This window comes from Syngnathus typhle, linkage group LG3, assembly GCF_033458585.1.
Source record: "Syngnathus typhle isolate RoL2023-S1 ecotype Sweden linkage group LG3, RoL_Styp_1.0, whole genome shotgun sequence".
Lineage (NCBI taxonomy): Eukaryota > Metazoa > Chordata > Actinopteri > Syngnathiformes > Syngnathidae > Syngnathus > Syngnathus typhle.
Window position 1 is genome coordinate 8,642,543 of NC_083740.1, and position 19,467 is coordinate 8,662,009.

General features: G+C 40.6%; 1 protein-coding gene across 1 annotated transcript; it reads right to left on the reverse strand.

The window, feature by feature from the left end:
• Positions 1-2,733: 2,733 nt before the first annotated feature.
• On the reverse strand, positions 2,734-19,252 carry smc3 (structural maintenance of chromosomes 3). Its single transcript, XM_061274824.1, has 29 exons — positions 19,072-19,252; positions 18,582-18,657; positions 18,175-18,213; positions 18,026-18,093; positions 17,873-17,944; positions 17,453-17,532; positions 17,284-17,362; positions 17,018-17,135; positions 16,198-16,373; positions 15,927-16,007; positions 15,111-15,275; positions 14,028-14,149; positions 13,358-13,571; positions 12,976-13,079; positions 12,129-12,228; positions 11,447-11,607; positions 11,020-11,161; positions 10,668-10,818; positions 10,417-10,569; positions 8,569-8,720; positions 8,247-8,405; positions 7,332-7,439; positions 6,854-6,962; positions 6,439-6,686; positions 4,920-5,132; positions 4,647-4,835; positions 3,925-4,102; positions 3,728-3,834; positions 2,734-3,269 (listed from the first exon to the last, which is right to left on the reverse strand). The coding sequence occupies exons 1-29, from the start codon at positions 19,084-19,086 to the stop codon at positions 3,198-3,200; spliced, it is 3,651 nt and encodes a 1,216-aa protein (XP_061130808.1). The 5' UTR covers positions 19,087-19,252; the 3' UTR covers positions 2,734-3,197.
• Between the last annotated feature and the right edge of the window lie 215 nt (positions 19,253-19,467).

The following is a 19,467-nucleotide window of genomic DNA, read 5'->3' on the forward strand; positions in this document are numbered from 1 at the left end:
CAGTGAATAGGAAAAACATTATGTGGCAAAATATTTGATACAGTTCCTATATCTTATGTTATTTAGTTTTTTTTTTTGGTGTGTGTGTATAATGGGACAAGGTGTTTTATACTGGTTAGATACTGCAACAATGCATACTTAAATGAAAATAAATAACCTACTAATAAAATTACGTAACGGACATGAACGCATGACATAAACTAGGTATGTAGGTACCAAAAGCAAAAATAAAATGCTGGTATTTTCTATAAAATCTCATGCTGGTGCATGTGCGAACGACAGTGAATCTGAACATAGGCACAAAGGCGAGAATGTTTATTCTGCGGTGGATTTAAAATGACATGTGTGAAGTCATTAAATGGGATTATTCTGCTAATTAAATCACTAATATTTCTCCTTTAACCTCATTAGAGGCGGACTTTTATGTTGAGAGCCCAGAGGGCGACACTAGCTGTCCAACTAAAGCCGAGCAGACCACATGTGATTCAAGTACATACGCACATGGCACTGAAGGTCAAATATCCTTACATTGAGGGTATCTATTTCAGTGTGCTCGTTTTCTGCACACATACCAACTCAGGAAAGTGTTTAGCTGCACAACTACTATATCATATATATGATGATGCATTTAAAGATGATATGAATATCAACCAGTGTTAAGGATTTATACAAGATAATCAAGGCATTTTCTCTATCTAAAAAAAGTGACACTGGCAAATATGAGGTCACAAAGCCAACTTAAGCACATGCAATCACTGACAACACTGTAAATTCCATTGTTCGTAAGATAACATTTGTTTGCGTATACCCCCCGCCCCCCTTACCAACTCCTTACTGTAAGATCCTGCCACTGCATCGTCCGGCCATGTTACCGATGTTTGAAACAGAGCAGATCATCAAAAAAAAAAAATTCTAAAATAGAAGCAAACATAAAACTGAATGACAACGATACCAGTAATGCACCCTTGTAAATGATGTTGTCCACTTACAGAACTTTGAACAGCTAATCCTTTGCTTACATGTTTGATTTTATTGACTCTATCCCACCAAACTCTGTACCTCAACAGTATAAGGTTCTTGTAATGTATTTAAAATTCTATCCATGAGTATAAGGCAGCTGTTAATTTTACAACTTCATACAAGCCGATGATCAAGTTCCTAAATGAATACTGTCCAGTGGGTGTCACAGGCTTTTGGGTAGTCACATCCAACTCATCCAGGTGTATTTATTGCTTTCAACACTGCCCCCTGGCGGTCCGGAGTGATAAAAATAGAAACATGTTTTCCCAATAAAAAGTTGCTGCTGCGTTACACTTTCATTAATCCTATATACAAACAGAACTGCCCCCCCCCCCCCAAATAATAAAAATAAAATCAACATTTAAAAAAGACAACATCTCTGGTTAAATTTTTGTTTGCTTTGAACTCACAGGCTAGGCCAGTGCTTCTCAAATAGTGGGGCGCGCCCCCCTTGGGGGGCGCAGTGCTATACCTGGGGGAGCGCGTGTGACCCTGGGGAACAGGCATTTTTTTTGGCAGTACTAGAATAAAGTGTAATTGCGCCTTTACTACAGCAGGGGGCAGTGGCGCTCTCATTGTTACTTCTGTCACGTTTGCGACAGTGCAACATTTTACGACTTACAAGACAAGTTAGGATAGTCACGGTGGGGAGGGGGGGGGGGCGCGAATAGTTTTCTTCTTGCTAGGGGGGGGCGTAACAGAAAATAATTGAGAAGCACTGGGCTAGGCTGAGAGCCGAAGATGAGCCAGGTCAGGTGTACGTGGTCTTGTGACAGGTTGATAAATGAGACGTCAGTGTTTCAGACAAGACCACCGCGAAGTGCAAGAACACAAGCAAAGTATTGGCAGGACTCAACACTGCCAGCTGTTAAACAGCGAATTAACTTCTGGACTGCGACAGCTATCACAACTTTATGCTTTTTTTCTTAAATGACGAGTGGCTTGTTTGTGGAGCAATGGTCATTTGCAGCAGAGGGTAGCCAGGCTTGGGCTTTGGAGACATGCTGTTTATATTGCGCGAAAGAAGGGAGGGGTGGAAAAAAAAGACATCTTTGGAACATGTTTGGAAGAGGAGTTTGAGAACGTCTCGGGCGGGGCCAGGCGGCCGACAAGAAGCGCGGATCTTCCCGATGGTGGCCATCTGTCATGTGAATTGGCAGCAGATTCAATAGTTTGCACGCTTGTAAATGTTTGGCAAGCAAAGGCTAACGGGCGCACGGACATGAGGTGTTCTGTCAATATCGCACCCAGCTCCATGACATGTGGCCATCTGCTTTCCAACCAACTGCCTGTGAGGTCATGGTGGTTCACTCGGCCCAAAGACCCCCACCAGCGCAGTGACGCCATTCCAGTACAAATGCATAATCACACTTAAACGTATCTGGCCTCTGACACTTAAGCAGGTTCCATACAGTCAGGGCCATATAAATATTGAGACTTCGTCGCAACTCTCACTTTTTGGCTCTTAAAAAACCCGACTTGTAGCAAGAGCGCCAAACGAGTGCGAAGTAGGATCCCATCTGAGATGCAACACCACAGGAGCAGTGACAACAAGTATCTGCTACCGTCATCCCCTGTACAATACGTCTGAAACAGTTGCTTCAAATTGAAGGGTAAAATTGGCACAATACAAAATTTAGAACTCAACATCAATAATCACTGAGCGCTACAGTAAAACTGCGCCATCTAACGTTAGCAAAGGGAGGTGTAAAAGATCGTTAAGCTTTTTTTTTAATTCATTATCCAATATTTATTACATACAAAAAACATTCAACCTAATAGAATACCAACATCAATGAGGAAATTAAAAAAAAACTGTTATAACTTTCCATCATTGGTATGTGTCGCAGAATTCAAATGGCACGTATGTAAATATGCTAAACAGAAAATGACTTAAAGTACGAGCTACTAAGTATAGAACAGAACTTTTCTCTTTGATGGCCCACAAACAGAATGGTGGGACAAGTGGAAGGACAGGTCGGAACGGGTGCAAGTTATACAAACATTAAAAACTTACATATATAAAACTTTTCTGCAGAATTTTAACCTCCGAATGTTCAAGTCATACAAATTCAGTCAAATCAAATTAAGAATGTCAGTGAACAGCTAAGTTAACAGTGTAGTTTGAACCATAAGAACGCAGAAGAAGAAGGGTAGGAGTCAATAGGAGTCACCTATTAACCATGAGTGGTGTCATCCTCCACAAAGTCTTTGGCCTGCTCTGCTGTGATCACGTCAATGTGACTCACCTAGAAAAAGAAATACAAAACTCAATTTACACCCAGTGGAGACTATACTATAAAATCCATAATGATGATAATAATAATATACTCGAAAACAAAGCAGAGATGAGAAGGTGAGAAGAAAAAGTGAATAGGAGGGGGCTTGGATTAGAACATGAATCATAAATCATCACATTATCTGCCAGAAGAGGGCGCTGTTGCTATAGTTCTGAGAAAGCAACCAAGTGGTAATGCAGAGGAAAAGCCTCACCTACGCGGCTTCAGCACATAAAACCATATATTGTTAAAGACACTTGCATCAATTGCGGGAAGAAGGCAACGAAGCAAAGAATCACAATCAGGTCCAAGAGGAGAAACTAGAACCCCAAACTTCCAATCTGAGGCTGATGTTCTAACAAGATGCCGATGCAAATTTGGCAAGATCTATGTCGACTAAATAAGAGATCCGCAGGTGCCCAGCTCACCTTGTTTCTGAATTTGACTCCGTAAAACTTATCAGCAGACTCCAGAAGCTCAGGCCTGAAGGTTGTAGTGATGAATTGAGCGTGGCCGGCCAACTCAACAATCATGTCTCCATTGGACACCAAACAGAAAACATGTTAGTACTACATCCACATTGATGGCGCATACCCGTTGTTTGTGTGAAATTGCCGCCCGTTACCTGAGACAGCCTTCCTGTGCTGGGCGTCGAGGGCCTGGTCGATTTCGTCAAAAAGGTAAAAGGGGGCGGGGTCACACTTTTGGATGGCAAAGATCAGAGCCAGGGCCACCAGAGACTTTTGACCTCCAGATAACTGCTGCATTTCTCTCATCTCACCCTGCTTGCCTGTGAAAGACACCTACAACACAGAATTGTGTCAGCTTCTCTGTCTATATGTAATTGCACTTCCTTTCAAAAAATCTGATCAAAAACACCAAAATAGAACAGAATTTGTCAAATAAAAATACATTATTTTACAAGTACCCATATATAGTACAATTGGGGGTTCTAGAATGATGACTGTGTCTGACAAGACAAATTACACTGACTGACTGGACTGAACATAGTCCTGAGCGTGTATGACGACAATTCTCGGCGAGGAAAAAGCTCGTGATTAACTGACCTCACCGGACGTCGTGTTATAATTACTTTTTTTGCCTCCTCTTTGCCAATGACACAGATGCCAAGTTTACAATTAATCATCATGATCATTCATGAGTTGGATATATAGAGAAATTCTGTTCTAGTTCAATTGCTCTGTACACACTTTTGAAACAATTTTGGGAATATTTTTAAACCTCATTGGCATTCGCTTCAGCTAAATAACCACTGGGCAACGGTTAATATACATGAAGGCGTGTCTTAATCATAAAACCAAACAAAAAAACTCTTCCATTTCTTACTCTGATCCCCACTCCGGTAAACTGATCCACTGACGGCACGCTGCTCTGTGAGCCAGAGCCCCTTTCGCTGTCCGCGCCGCCCTCTTCATCTTGGGACTGACTGCCTTCAGCGTCTCCCTTCTTCATCACCAGCGTGGCTTTACCTCCAGGCACCAACTTCTGGAATACTTCGCTGAAGTTCTTTGACACCTGCGGGTGCGAGGAAGACGAGGCTCGGTTGACTAACTAAATTCTGGAGGATTGTATACGTACAAAGTTTTCAGAGATCAGTACCTGTTTGAATGTGAGCTGGATGGCTTCGTACTTGCGCAGCTCCAGCACATTCATGAGTTCCATGATGGATTTGTACCCTCGGTCCAGCTCGTCCTGACGCTTGATCAGTTTCTCTTTTTGCTCAGAGAAGTTGACGAACTGATCCAAGGCCTTCTTGTTTACATGACTGTACTTCTTCAGCTCCGTGTTGCACTGTTCCAGCTTACGGAACAACTGGTTGGGGAAAAGAAATAAAACACCAGTTATCCCAAATGATCATGGCGCATTTTTACCCTTTGTGCCACTATGCTACATGAATCTTTAAAGAGGAGTTTAAAAATATAATAGTATATAATAGTCTTTTCATTGGTTGTGGTTTTAACGATAACCACAGATACTAACAGATTTTATTTTCCCTAATGGATAGCAATCATACTTCCGGGAGGTGTTTACGTCCCTCTTAACTGGGATGATACACCCACCCACTGACTAACTAAGGCATGATGTCTATTAGGAGGATGGCCATGATTTGAGGAAATACAGTATAGGTTTCCTGGTTTATGAAGGAGAAGGAACTTCTAAGATGTAATGCACTGTAGTCTACCACTGACTAATGTATGTTAAAGAAGAGTAGAAATTACAGTGAATATTTGCATGGCAAGCACTTCAAAGGCACCGATATGAAACAAATTAAAAACTTTAAGTATGGCAGTATTTGAATGTGCCTCCTTGTGTTACTTGACACTGAAGTCTTTCTTTTCTAGAAGACCACAACTCAGCAGTAAAAGTACTTATTAATGTTCATCCCATTTAGTATGTTATAATGAGTTAGAAGGCATGGTCAGATTCTATCATCCTCTGAAACAAGGTTAGCTGATGAATTAGTAAAATGCTTGAGCTACAAAAATGAAAAGAAATCTCTCTAGGCCCATGACCTATAAATTAATTGGAGTTCGAGAAGGATCAGTGGGGAAGCTTGTCCATCATCTGCCTGATCAACTCCTGCAATCAATGGCATCATCCTGGCCACAATCATGCTTCCACAGAGAACGAGCTGCTGTATGTGGGCAGTTTGAAAACATGTGGGGCTATTCTCAGCATTGTCATAGAAGGCAAACAGCAAACATACACACATGCTTAGAAATTAATGAAGCTGCAGCCAAGTGCACTCAGTCACAGTTAGAGCCCTCAGAGGCAACAAGCTGAGCACTGACTCATATGTGAGTCACTGCTGAGAGAGTGGGTGGGCAAAGGCCGCAGGTCTTGTTCCCGAGGGGCGCTTCTGCTTTCTTTAATGCATTAAAAATAAATAAATAAATAAATAAAACTCTTGGAAAATTGAGAGAATAGAAATAGAAGAGAAAATTAAGAACGTTGTTGTGGCTCATCTTGTTTTTATCAGATGTTATACTCTTAATTTCTGGACTGTTTTTTTGACTATTTGGAAAGTTGTGCTAAAACAGTTGGTGATTTGAATGTTTGTTTTTACTGGTCCTGCTTCGGAATGGTTTTGAGCAAGTTGAAGGCGTGACGGTTATACCTGCTTGAGTGTGAGGGTCTGGTACTTTTCAAAAGCCTCCTGAGGTAGCGAGCCCAACTCCCTGATCTTCTTCATGCACTCCTCCTTCTTCTTGAGCAACATGCCCTGCCGATTAGTCATCTTCTCCAACTCCTTGGTGTCGTGGTTGATTGCATCATTTTGTTCCTTCTCTATGTTCTTCCAACGATCCATGCTCCTAATGTGATCCTTGATCTCCGACTCCGTCTTGTCGACCAAAGTGTCCAGATCTAAAGGATGTCATAAGTAGTTCTCATTTTGGAGTGTCACTTGTTTATTATATTATAGGAAATCAACTAATGAATACTGTTTGGTTGGTTTTCTTACTTTATACACCTGTTAACTGCACAGTGAATGAAGGCCTTATGTATTTCTCCTGTCTGCAACATGACCATACCTTCTGATCGGGCCAGTGTCTCCTTGACCCGTTTGTTGATGCCATCTAGCTCGGATGTTGTGGCTGTGAGTACAGTGCCTCCCTCGGTCTCTCGCAGCTCGTTAAGCTCCTGTGTTTGCAAACCAAAAGAAATTATATACATATAATACAAATCCCCATTCTGCATTCCATGAAAGGTGAACTTTATTTCAAGTCTTGCCCAGACCACATATTACCATGTATTTGGGTTGATCCGATCAAAAGTTAATTCACATAGCCTCACAGGTTTAACACCTGGCATTTAAACGCAACTCTATCATTATGACATATCTGAATTTACAACGCAAATAAATAAAGCGGAGTGGCACCATTTTTTAAAAATATTCATTTGCATTTTGTTTGGGCATTGAAATGCCTATTTCCATCATTAAAACATGAGCAAGATCATACAATTTAGTGGGGAATTAAATAATCACAGGTCATTAAGGCCACACTGTACCTGTTCCACTTGATCAAGACGCTTCCTCAAATTCTCATTAAGGTACGTCTCCACTCGAGTCATGATGCCCTCCAACTTGATTCTCTCATTCAGCAATTGTCTGTTGTCCTGTGGTTGGCACAAAAACAACATTGTTATTTGTGCTGATGGTTTTGCTTTGACAACGAGAAAGCAGAGACTAAAAATACCACGGCAACATTCACTGTAATAAAATACACAATTGCACATTATGTTACATGTCACGCAAACGAAGTGCAAACACTGCCGAAACGTGCATGAAAGGCTCTTTGCTATGTGGGTGAAGTTGTATAACACAATTGGGGATATGACTTAAGAAGCCGGTACAGAATTAAAAATGATCACAGGAACCTCCCACACACAGCTGCTGCCTGCGCCTTTCACCGCACCCAGGTCATTTGAATGAATTAGCAGCAGCAGGAATAAGAGGATGGTGGCAAAATTAAGACAACAACGGTGCTACACTGAAGTGCACACGAACTAGTCCATTTGTGTCAGAAATAGTTAAATTCTCAAAATTCTGCAAGCAGTAAAGAAAATTGCCTGGGAACAGGTGGTAATTTAGGTGAAACTATTAAAACAGCTGCAAAAATGAAGGACTCCCTCCCTGTTCAGTGATGATCTTTTAGCTCTTTTGAACATTCCTGGGGGTGCTACAGATTAAAATGTGGATGAGTCATGTTAGGGAATAGGGACCCCTGGACTAGATACATTTTCACTAGGACACAGGCGCTTGAAAGACAGAATTTGACTATTTGAGAATACTAACACCCCCAAAAGCAATTTCTTTGTCGAACAATAAACACTTATTCCAAGATGGCCTTGTTTGTGGTTTAATCAGTGGTTATTTCATACACAGCACTGTTTCTCCAGCACTCTTCCTCATTTTCTCCTAACCTGCTGGAGCTGGCGGATCTCATCATTGAGGTCATCCACGCGCCTCTGGTCCTCCAGGCTGAGCTGGGAGAGCAAATCTGTGCCCAACTCATCTTTCAGTGACTCTCTAGTGGACTCCATGGCGTGGAGGCTGGCCTCCAGACTCTGAAGACTTCGTTGCTGCACAGGAAACATAAAAAGGACGATACATCAGTCAGCGATACAAGGCGAGACGATCAAGTTCCTGTTTTTACACAAATTCAATGAAGCCTTGACTTGGAAGTTAAATGAGCACAACTCCTGTTATGTCCCATACGTAAAGTTCTAGGATAATTTGGGTCACCTTTGGCATGAAAGTCTTCTCTGACTGTTGCCTCTTCTCTTTCAGCATCTTCATCTCTGAAAGAATACTGTCACGGGAGGCCTTAAACTTCCTCTGCTGTGTCTCAATCTGCTGCATTTGGTTCATCAGCTGGTCGATCTCATTGTTGATACGTGAAAGCATGTGTTAAAGAAGTCTATGACCATTTTTGGGGTTATCATTAATACAAAACACCACAAAAACAAATTTGTCATCAAAGACATGATTTTAATATAGCTGAACATCCTCCTTTAGGGTTACAGCTGCTTAAGGCAAGTTAAATCCAAGACTTTTAAATTCCATTTGAAATTAATTTTAAGATTAAATTCATAATGTTCTCAAAGTTGCTACAGTACATACTAAATGACGTGCTCTTAACAGTTCCCACTAAAATCATACATTTCCAAGGGTTCAACTTTATAAAAAGCTGACTGATGTTTCACTGCCAATTAAGGCCTTGTTTTTAGATTTGTGTATATACATAATGTTTTTCAAGACTAAGGATCTGCGGGAGCCCTGCCATCTTAAAGCTAAATGAACAGACGGCACTTTTGACTGTCCATGACGTCTACACCCCACTGTGCCTTGGAGTTTTCGATCAAGTCTATTAATGCGGGCAAATCCATAACTGGTGCCTTAATTGATTTAATTACGGTCCAAGCAATGTAGCGTTCGAGAGCATTTCCCGCAGTGAAAACGACAGATAGGAAATGAATGTTAAAAATGTGATGCGCACTCCGCATTTGATATTGAACGAATACAACATTCAAAATTGTAGAAGAATCTGAGCTTGGCGGCTTCCTTTCCCTGTCTGTCTGACCAAAATGAACTGGACTGGACACTTAAATATAAGTGACGGGTGAGGTGAATCAAGGGAATCTCACAGGCCAGAAGCGGAGAGACAGAAAACAACGATGGGCTTTTAAATAATGGATGACAACTGTGACTCACCACTGCGGAAGAGAAAGATGCGGTCACACAACTCCCTCATTGGTCCTTTTGCCTGTCTTCTCGCAGAGTTATCCGCAGGTGAATGCGCGCACACACACACACATCACCTGATTCACCAGATTTGCAGACACATGAAGTAACCATGTGGTTAAAACAAGCAACACAAAGCCTCTCTCTTGTTTATCCTGACGTGCATTCCAGCTCTGACAGCGGTGAGTCATTGTTGCTAGGTCCAATACAACCTGCTATTTCCTAATCCTTTTTTACCTTTCTCAGGCCCCTCACAGCATCCCAGCTTTGTGATTCCAGTATGTAATTCAAATATGATTTTTTTTTTTATGACAGTGGAAAACAATTAAGAGACCACCGTGTTTTCTTCTATTTTTTGTTCATTTTGATGTCTGGTGCTAAAGGTGTACTAACTAACTAACTAACTAACTAACTAACTAACTAACTAACTAACTAACTAACTAACACAAAAGAAATAATGGAATGCCTAAAAGCACCAAGTGCCTGACCAATTTATGTAAGAACATGTGACGTGACTTTGGCTATTAATTATTATTTTTTTTAAATTGAAATATTTATCAAGCATTTCTTCAATCCAACCCTCATGAGCTGTTTTTCCCCATTTAATCCACTGGTCCAAAAAAAATATACCTTTAGTTGTACTAGGCTTTTAAAATATACAGGAACAAACTAGGCTGGTCTCTTTTTTTTTCCAGTGCTTCATAATGGATAGAATAAAAAAAAACCCACAAAACTAATCGATTTTAAGACACGACTGGCGGGTTCATTATAATAACTTGATTATATATTTTACATCCGAGATTCTCATGGAAAATGCATGAGCAGAGCGGTGCAAATCAAAAAGGATATGTTCGATGTTCCTGCGCAGATTCTCATTAAGCTTGGCCTCCAGCTCACCCAGCTCCTCTTCAGCCTTCCTCATGTCCTTCTGCAGCTCCAGCCGAGACTTTCTAGTATCATAATAGCCTCCTGTCAGAGCTCCACGGTGGCTCACCTGGTCACCTACGAAGCCAAACGGATGTCATACCTCTTCAACATATTCTATTGATTTGCTTGTAATTGGCTCATTATTTCTTTGACGGTGGTGTTGTTGATCATACCTTCCAAGGTGATACAGTCCATGGTGAAAGCTCTAGCTAGCTGCGTAGAAACCTCCATGCTGCGACAAATCAATGTCTTCCCAAATACGTGCTTGAAGGCCTTGTCAAAGGTGTGGCTGTAGCGCAGCTTGCTGATCATTGGAATGGCATCCTGATGAAAAGTTGATACAAGGTAGTTAAATATTATATGACAGGAGGATACTTGAAAACTAGAAAGATCAAAGGCAATGCATTGAAATAAAAAATATGTTGAAAAGTGCTCAAAGTTTTTGTGCCGCCCCCTGGAGCCCACGGCACAATTAGTATTTGCTGGCTGTGTATGCAACAAAATTATATGCACACACGTCCTTACATTGGTCTCTGGGTAGGCGGTGTCCCTGACATCGAGCTTGCTGAGGGGTAGGAATGTGACTTCTCCCGGAAGATTCATCTTGTTGAACTCCATTAGTATTTTGGTGCTGACCTCATCGGTCTCCACAATGTGGTAGAACAGTCTGAAAGTGGAACCATTTTAAATAACATCAACAACGATGTAAACAAATACTTTGAAAATATTAAAAATATGCAGGTAGCAAATTGTAAGTATCTCTGTCTAGTCATTAGTTATGACATCCGATAAATTTAATTATCTGTCAAGAATCGATTTGAGGTTGAAGGCTTCAAACTTTTATTTACCGACTCCAAATGGTTTGCTATTAAATTGAAAAGTACCTTTAAAAAAGAAAAAATACTACTACTAATAGAAGAAGAAAACTGTTAAATAAAACAACATGCCACACCTGGTACCAGCAGTCACCTCCACACAGGTGTAAAAGGCAGGCTCACACTCAAAGTTATTCATAACGATGCCGTGGTAACCGTTGATCACATGCTGGTTAATGCCCTTGCGGCGGAAATGCTCAAGGACTTTGTTGATGCTGTCAATGCCATTCAGGATTGCCTGGAGAGAAGAAAAACACATTGTTAAATAAATACATTATTCATTGAAGACACAAAAAGCAGAGAGAGAGAGAGTCGATCCCTGAAGCTTGAAAAGACCACTTATAATGAATGTGGAGCTAATAAAGCTGTTGTTTTTATGGCTAGATTTAGCTGTTGCTGCTTTAATTAGGTACAATCTATAGTCTGGAAGTTCTGTTGCTTCAATTTAACAGACAATTGGCTCGAACAAACCACCCTCCCATAAGTCCATTAAATCCAAGTTCCACTGTATAAAAACGCAATTCACTGTCGAGCTTTATTTCAACCAATCATAGAACTATGATATGTCAATTTAGAGCATTTATCCATCTGCATACATAGTGCTGTTACCCAAAAAGGGGCTGTGACCAACTGAGAAAGAAAGTTACGATTGAGCCCTGAAATGCATTGAAAGATTAGGCTTAATAGCTACGGGGCAAGAAAAGACAGCAGCATACCACACAAATTTATGATATTGTGTTAGACTAGTCAGTCACAGACCTTGCCTGTGGCAGCTCTGAGGAGCTGCTGTTTCTTCTCCAGGTCCTCACGTTTGGCCGCCAAGGCCTGCTGTTCTGCATTCTCCTCACGCCACAGGTAGCTGCAGACAGGTACACACGTGCACACGGTTACGCTTATGTCACGAGCCGCAACCGATCACACCGAAAGTATCGTAGGTACATTTAAAGGAGTCAGACAGGAGAAAGCACTCGTCCACTAAGGAAGTGAATAACATGCATATTCTACACAAGTGAAAATATATAATTTATATATACACCAACTAGCTGGGATATGCCCTAGTTACTTGTGACCCGTATGAGGACGAGCAAGACAGAAAATGGAGACTCACAATCAGTCTATTCTGTCATCTGTAGGGCCGGGACGTCATTTTAAAACAGTACAAGTTTTATAGGGTTTTTGTCTAATATTGATATGCTCAAGGAAATGTCTCTCACTGTAAATGAAATTAAACCACAAGCAAAATAAATGCAAGCAAATATTTTATATTTTGGATACTTAAGCTTATGGCTAAGCTTCTTTCAATCTTGAAGTGCTGTTGCTGATGCAAATATTTTATATTTTGGATACTTGAGCTTATGGCTAAGCTTCTTTCAATCTTGAAGTGCTGTTGCTAATGAAGTCACTATGATGCCCAAAGAACTAAAATGCATTACAGCAAACGACGTCTTGTTGAATCAATATTTCAAATCATATGCTTTTACCTCATGAGAAAAGGTTAGTTTCCTTGTTGTACATCTTTAAGTTTACTTTTTCATGATGTTTTGCCTTGAGAGACAAACCCTGTGTGCTGTAAAATTAAGCGATACGAATCCAAAATGAACCTTACTTTCGTTCACTCTGCAGCTCATCTTTTCTGTTCTTCACTTCGTAGTACTTTTTGTCCAACTCCTCAACGCGAGTCTTCACCTCATTAAGATCTTGGTCTAGTTTCTAGAGACAAAAGGGAAAATGCAACTCAACTCAATTTTATTTAGAGAGCACTTCAAGAACAACCTAGATGCATACAAAGTGTTGGGCATGAAGTAAAAATCAAAGCGAAACATATTGTGTGGTTCTTGGTTTAACTTGGTCTCACTTTTTTTAAGGAGAACATGTAAATGCCATTTGAAAAAGGGTGTGTGGACAGTATATTCACTGTACATAAAAATAAAAATACAGATTACACTGTATAAACGCACACATTATCATATATTAGAATGACTTCTTACATTATACTGCTCAAGGTTCTTCTCTTTGTTGGTCTCTGTATCCTCCAGATCTTTATTGATGGCAGCAATTTGTCTCTTTTTATCATTGATGGCTTGGTCCAGAGATTTCAACTCTTTCTTGATCCACTTGTCCCTCTCCTCTTTGGAGGTGAACTGACTGCCACGGCCCTGCTTGGCATAAAGGTCGGTCCTCTCCTGGGTAGCCTGGGCAAGTCTAAATGAAAATTTAAAATTTTCCATCATCTGATATATTTCTTCAGGTATTCAGAGATAATTTCCACCATTTTAGGTAGGTAGTTGTTTTGAAAACAACTGGTTAATAAATATTAATTGAGGGAGGTATGGTTTTATTATTCACTTTAAAGCAAAAACCTCTGCCTATTTTCTGACATTTAAATGGACAAAGCAGGAACTAAATCATCAACAAGTTATGCGTGTGCATTTGCTATGATGTTTTTTTTTAATGAAAACAAATTAATTGAGTAATGAACAAAACATTATAACCAACAGCGATCATCAAAATAATTGTTAGCTGCAGGCTGCAGCCCTAATATGTACCTGCTGCTGCCACCGTCCAAATATATTGAGATTTAGATGACTGACTTACAAAATTAGGTCTGTTCCCCAGTTGCTCGGTAAGCTTGTGACGCTGTAAATGAGTCATCCCTACCTGGAGATACCTCGCTCCTCCTTTTCTTTCACCATATTGAATTTGGGTTCTGTCTCCTGCAGCTCCTTTTGTTTCTCTTCAATTTTCTCCAGCAACTTCTGACGCTCTTTCAGCAGACGTTTCTACACAACAGTGGAACAGGTTTTATATTCCTCATGGTGGCTTCTTCGCATTTAAAGATTTTGGGGAAAGAAATCTCTAAACTGCGAGGTTGAAATTCATGGCCAAAATAAACTAGGCCAACCAACAAAGGGCAACCTGCAGGATATCTTTAAGTGTAGGAAGGACTGTATGACTGTGGTCACAGCACTAAATCTTTCTATATTAGGGATACTAATTTGACTTTCAGAGCAAGCAACTCACAAGACTGCAACAATGTGCTGTGTTTGCAATTAGCCATACACTGCCAATGAGTTATGTAGATTTTCCCTGCTACAGCGCACATCATATGAGAGGATGGGTTGCTAATCATGGACAAAGTTACAGACCATAAAAACTACCTCTACTAAAAGACAGTCAAATAAAACACTGATATACTTTTCCAGTTGGCCAACAATGCAACCACACTGCCAACAGCCAGAAGGCATTCCTTTTCATTTGGCTCCAGTAACATTTGGTTGATGCTGAGCTGCCACCAACCAGCATTCTGCCTGGGACCCATCATGGCCATGAGTAAGACTGAGCCAATAAAGCTGTTATTTATGATGCTCTTCATACATACACACACGTGGCCACAAATATGAGGCCATACTGAGGGTGAGTCATACCAGCTCTGCACGTAAACCAATGCCAATAAAAATGTGCAGAGGGATTTACGCATGCTGCTGCTTACGCTTCTTGAATCACAAGCTTAGCTATAAAGAAATAAAATTAGCTAATTTATTATTAAGGGTTCACGGGAAGATGACATGACACCTTGGCAACACTTTGTGGCATTTTCCACATGCTAGGATCAGTGACTTATTTAAAAAGCACAATTGCGCCTGCTGGTAGCAGTGACAGTAGGGGAGATACATGCAGTGATGCAGAGGAAGGGTAAGTGTTGCTGGAAAGCAGAGTGACGTAGATGGGAGGCTTCCATACCCTCTGTTCACTGTTGCCTGCCAGCTCATCCTGCAGGTCCTTGGTTTTCAGCTCTAGTTTGGTCCTCTGTTTGATCTGTTCCTGGCGCTCAGCAGACAATTGCTCCCTCTCCTCCTTCATGGCGGAGATCTTAGATTTCAATTCTCGGACAACTCGCTCTGTCTCCTACATAAGGGCGGCAGGAAAGAAAAAAGGTGATTCAATTTATTCAGGGGTTCAAACTTTTGTTTGTTTCTCCTCAAGGGATTGAACTACTTTATATTCATCTGGCATGCAAACTGCCACGACTGCTTAGCGTCTTGCAGCTCCTCTATGTGTTTATTATTAGGGCTACCAGTACCTGTTTTAGTGTAATGTCAACAACTACTTGGCACATTGTAGAGCGAGCAAAATAAAGCCTTTGTTGTCAGTGCATCACCGGTTGTAGGAGTGTATGTCTATCGTGTAATATGTCTCGTCACCGTGGGATAGAGAAAACGTAATTTCGGTTTCTTTGTGTGTCTTGACATGTGAAGAGATTGACAATAAAGCTGACTTTGAGTGTGAATATGAGCTACTTCAGCCATGTTCCCAATAAACACTCAAATTTGGTGTAAAAGGTGGTGGGCACCCAAGTAACCAATTCACTTACTAAGACTCAACCATTTGTTAACTTTCCGTTTTAATACCATCTGCAGTGCTACTACAGATGGCACTTAAAAACCAAATTCTGTTTTTAGTGATAAAGTAATTGCCTGCATTTTACTTCCAGTGTTTGTTTTTTTGGTTCTATTTTGCTAATTTGTAGGTAGATGAGATCATTATTTATTCATTTACCTCAACTTTGTCTCTGGCATCTTGCTGAGCATCACGTAACTGTCGTGATTTGTCTCCACACGTTTCTCTCTTGGAAGACAGCTAAAAAATAGATACACAAATATTAAATAACTATGCTGAAAATAAACAAAAGACAACGTGATGTAAATGGAACTTTTTTATATTATCATCACTACTACACCTCATTACTTACACAATTAGTTGCACAATCGTGTAAAGTATTTTCGAAAACATTGTTACAAACACTGTTAACGAGGTTTGTGCACATCACCTCATCCAGTTTGGCGCGGGTTTCATTGAGCTCCTGGTTGTAGATGGTGTACTCAAGAGCTCTTCTCATCTTGTCCCATTTCTGGTACTGAGCCAGCTCCTCTTTTTCATCCTCGAGGGTGTGCAGACGCTCCTCAATGTACTTCAACAGCTCATTGATCTTCTCCCTTTTGCCCTCTGGTGAACACATTATTATTATTAGATCATTATTTGATTTAGATATAACTACACATTAGAATAATTGTATTGTTCAATATCGAGTTTGAAGGATAATTGAACATCAAACCAAAGAGGAGCACGCTTATTGAATTGATAATACGACAGGCTATAATTTGCCAGGTATGTTCAGCCGTTGATGATGACAGCTTGTTTCGCAAACTGGGAATAGGCAGAAAATTAGGATAAATAACTACTATTCTGGCATGACATGATTAAACTAAAGTAAGAGTTAGGGCTGGACAATTTCAGGAAGAGTGAATTGCATTTTTATTTGTGACAGACATTAGGAAATCACGCTTTTATTTACCATGTACAGGAACATTTACAAACATGACAGCAACAGACCTACCACTGAAAAATGAAACGATAGCAGCCGTCAAAGAAATGACTTTTTGGATGTATGGGTGTGACGTAGAAATGGGTTAGGGTTAACTTTTTTTTTAACCAGCTTAGAGTTGGCTAGTGTGACCTGTCCAGTTGATTGGTGATGTTGGTATAGTATCAAAATCCACACAGAAAGAACCCAGAGCTGTAACTGAAAACCTCAGCTACCTATATTATGGGCAATTAATTATAGAATAAAAGAATTGCTTAGAACACACCTGTTTCCTTCATGAGCGAAATACTTTCTTCTTTTCGTTCATCATACACTCTTGTTCCTGCCACCTCCCTCAGTAGCTTCAGACGCTGAGAGTCGGGCGCTGTGGCCATTTGGTTAATCTGCAGCAAATAATGAAATCATTACACTACAATATATGTATATATTGCACTTTAGTGAAGTCACAATGTGGCCGGTATTATAATGGAAACCATTTATGACGCCGTTTATGACAAGCAAGTTGGCGATCAGACCAGACTTCTTTCTCACCTTGCCTTGCTTGACAATATAGTAGGGGTTAGAGCGGGAGAAGCCGGCACTTTCCAGAAGGTTCATGACGTCATTCTTACTGCACCAATCACAAACACCACCAAACTTGTGATCACATGAATTCAGTGGGGCCCATATTTCCTGCGATTACAGGCAAACGAACACTTACGTCACCATCTTCTTGTCCAAGAAATACTGGTCCTTCTTTGCACCGATGACACGACGAAGGGAGACTTCCTCTTTGTCAATCTGGAGGGAGACATATTCACAATTAGCTACACACAACAACAACAAAACACACCAAAAATTATTATCCCATGTAATGCTTTCATGGTCTAAACAATACGTAGTGGACTGGAAAAAAAAAAAACAGTATGTGGCCATGTTTAGGGTTTAAGCTTACATGTTGTGTGGGTGTGACTCCTTTAATGTACAGTACTGTATTCAGCCCCAAAACATAGTAAACACTATGCATTAAATAATAGTGCAACAAAATTTGGAGTTACATTGGTTTTCCTGCGTTGAAAGCCTTCTGGCAACGGCGTTTACCGATGTGATAAATACACACAGTATTTGGTCTCAGTCTTACCGGCAGCCGGTTGTCGGAGTTGTCAAATATAATCTCCACAAATGCAGAAATGACTCGAGGACCAGTTCCTTCCTACAAAAAAAGCCAAGGAAATTTAATTTGCATGATCACTAAAGTTTGTCTTATTTGCAGCTTGTGCTACGTGCTACTTACATGGAGCAAGGCCAGGCGCTGCTCAGGTCGGAGGTGGCTGAACTCATCACTGAGCACAAACTGAATGGCTGGGGAGGAAGAAATAAACAATGAACGCCAGCTCTAACAAGGTCATGGATGGAAGCTGTTATCCTCAGTGGCTTACTTACCATAGAAAAAGTTACTTTTTCCTGATCCATTTCGTCCAACTGTGAAAAAGAGGGTAAAATGAATTAAACTGATATATGCCACAGCACATCAGTGTGCCATTGGAGAACAGCAGGTAGGCCAAGTAAAACCATCCACAATCACTTAATTGGTCTGAAATGTATCTTTTCCACGGATAATGTATCTTTGCTCATCTATACCGAGGATTTTTAGCATCTGGCACAACAATTATAACTCGGTATAGAATGTTGAATCAAATAGGTCCAGATTCCCATGATCACATTTGTGGGCTCTTGAGATTATACGGGATTTTTGTAATCTCATACAGTCTTTGTTCAAATAACTCAGGTGTCTGTACAAAAAAAAAAATGCAGTTTGAAGGTTGAGGTGTCAATATTTCGGTACTTACCGATGACATTGTGCTTGGGACTAAACGGGTCTACCACAGTCTGGTCCCGATAACTTCGGAACCCCTGGATGATAACCTGCACAAGACCCATTCAATGCATTTGGATGGAAAGGGGGTGTCAAATGCATTGCGTTTATCACAATGTAAATGTGTCAAATAACAAATATTGCAGCCACAGAGAAAGACTTAGAAAGTAGGGAGAGAGACAGGAGACTTATATTCACAGTTTGAAGATTCGGCTAGCCTTAGCCTAGCATCCTCAAAAGGGGGGCGGGCAATTCAACGTAGGACTTTCTCTGGAGTTTTGGTTAAATTTATAGTGACGGCCATTCATTTTAACGTGAATGCAACCTCCTTTGTTACTTACACGAAACAAGGTTTTAGCCTGAAGCTGCGTCCTCAGAACAGCGTTCATTCAGCAAGTAGCAATGCTAGCCCATTCGGCCCAGTGAGAGCAAACAAGGGGAACACACTGGTGTTGTTATCTTACCTGTTTGATGTACATCGTCTATTTCGGGGGTCTCCTTGTCTGAATTAGGAGCAAATCGGTCAGCCCCACGTAAATGGAGATGGGGGGTAAATAAAAGCCCACACTTGTTACTATTATTTTCTTTTCACCATTTAAAATTGGTGTACCACTTCGCAGTGAAGGAAAACATAGAAAATGGCGGCGGGGGCGGGATGAAATGGATCATACCAAAATGTGAAAACAGGGTGATAATGATAAATATAACACACGTTAACGTGGAACAGTAATTTGTATTACACCAAATTTGGCCCCTAGGAATCTACGTTTTAGTTTTATATGTAACAAAATCAATATTCGATATTTATTTTTGTGCAAATAATAGTAATTTTGAAAAATTGGTAGTTAGTTGCTTCCCCG

Bases quoted from the DNA above. Each gene is read 5' to 3' on its own strand.
- smc3 (XM_061274824.1), bottom strand. The intron at 17,533-17,872 runs GTAAGACTGAGA...GTCTCCCTCCAG, and splicing joins ACTCCGACAACCGGCTGCCG to ATTGACAAAGAGGAAGTCTC. The intron at 14,150-15,110 runs GTATGGAAGCCT...ACTGTTGTGTAG, and splicing joins CAGGCAACAGTGAACAGAGG to AAACGTCTGCTGAAAGAGCG.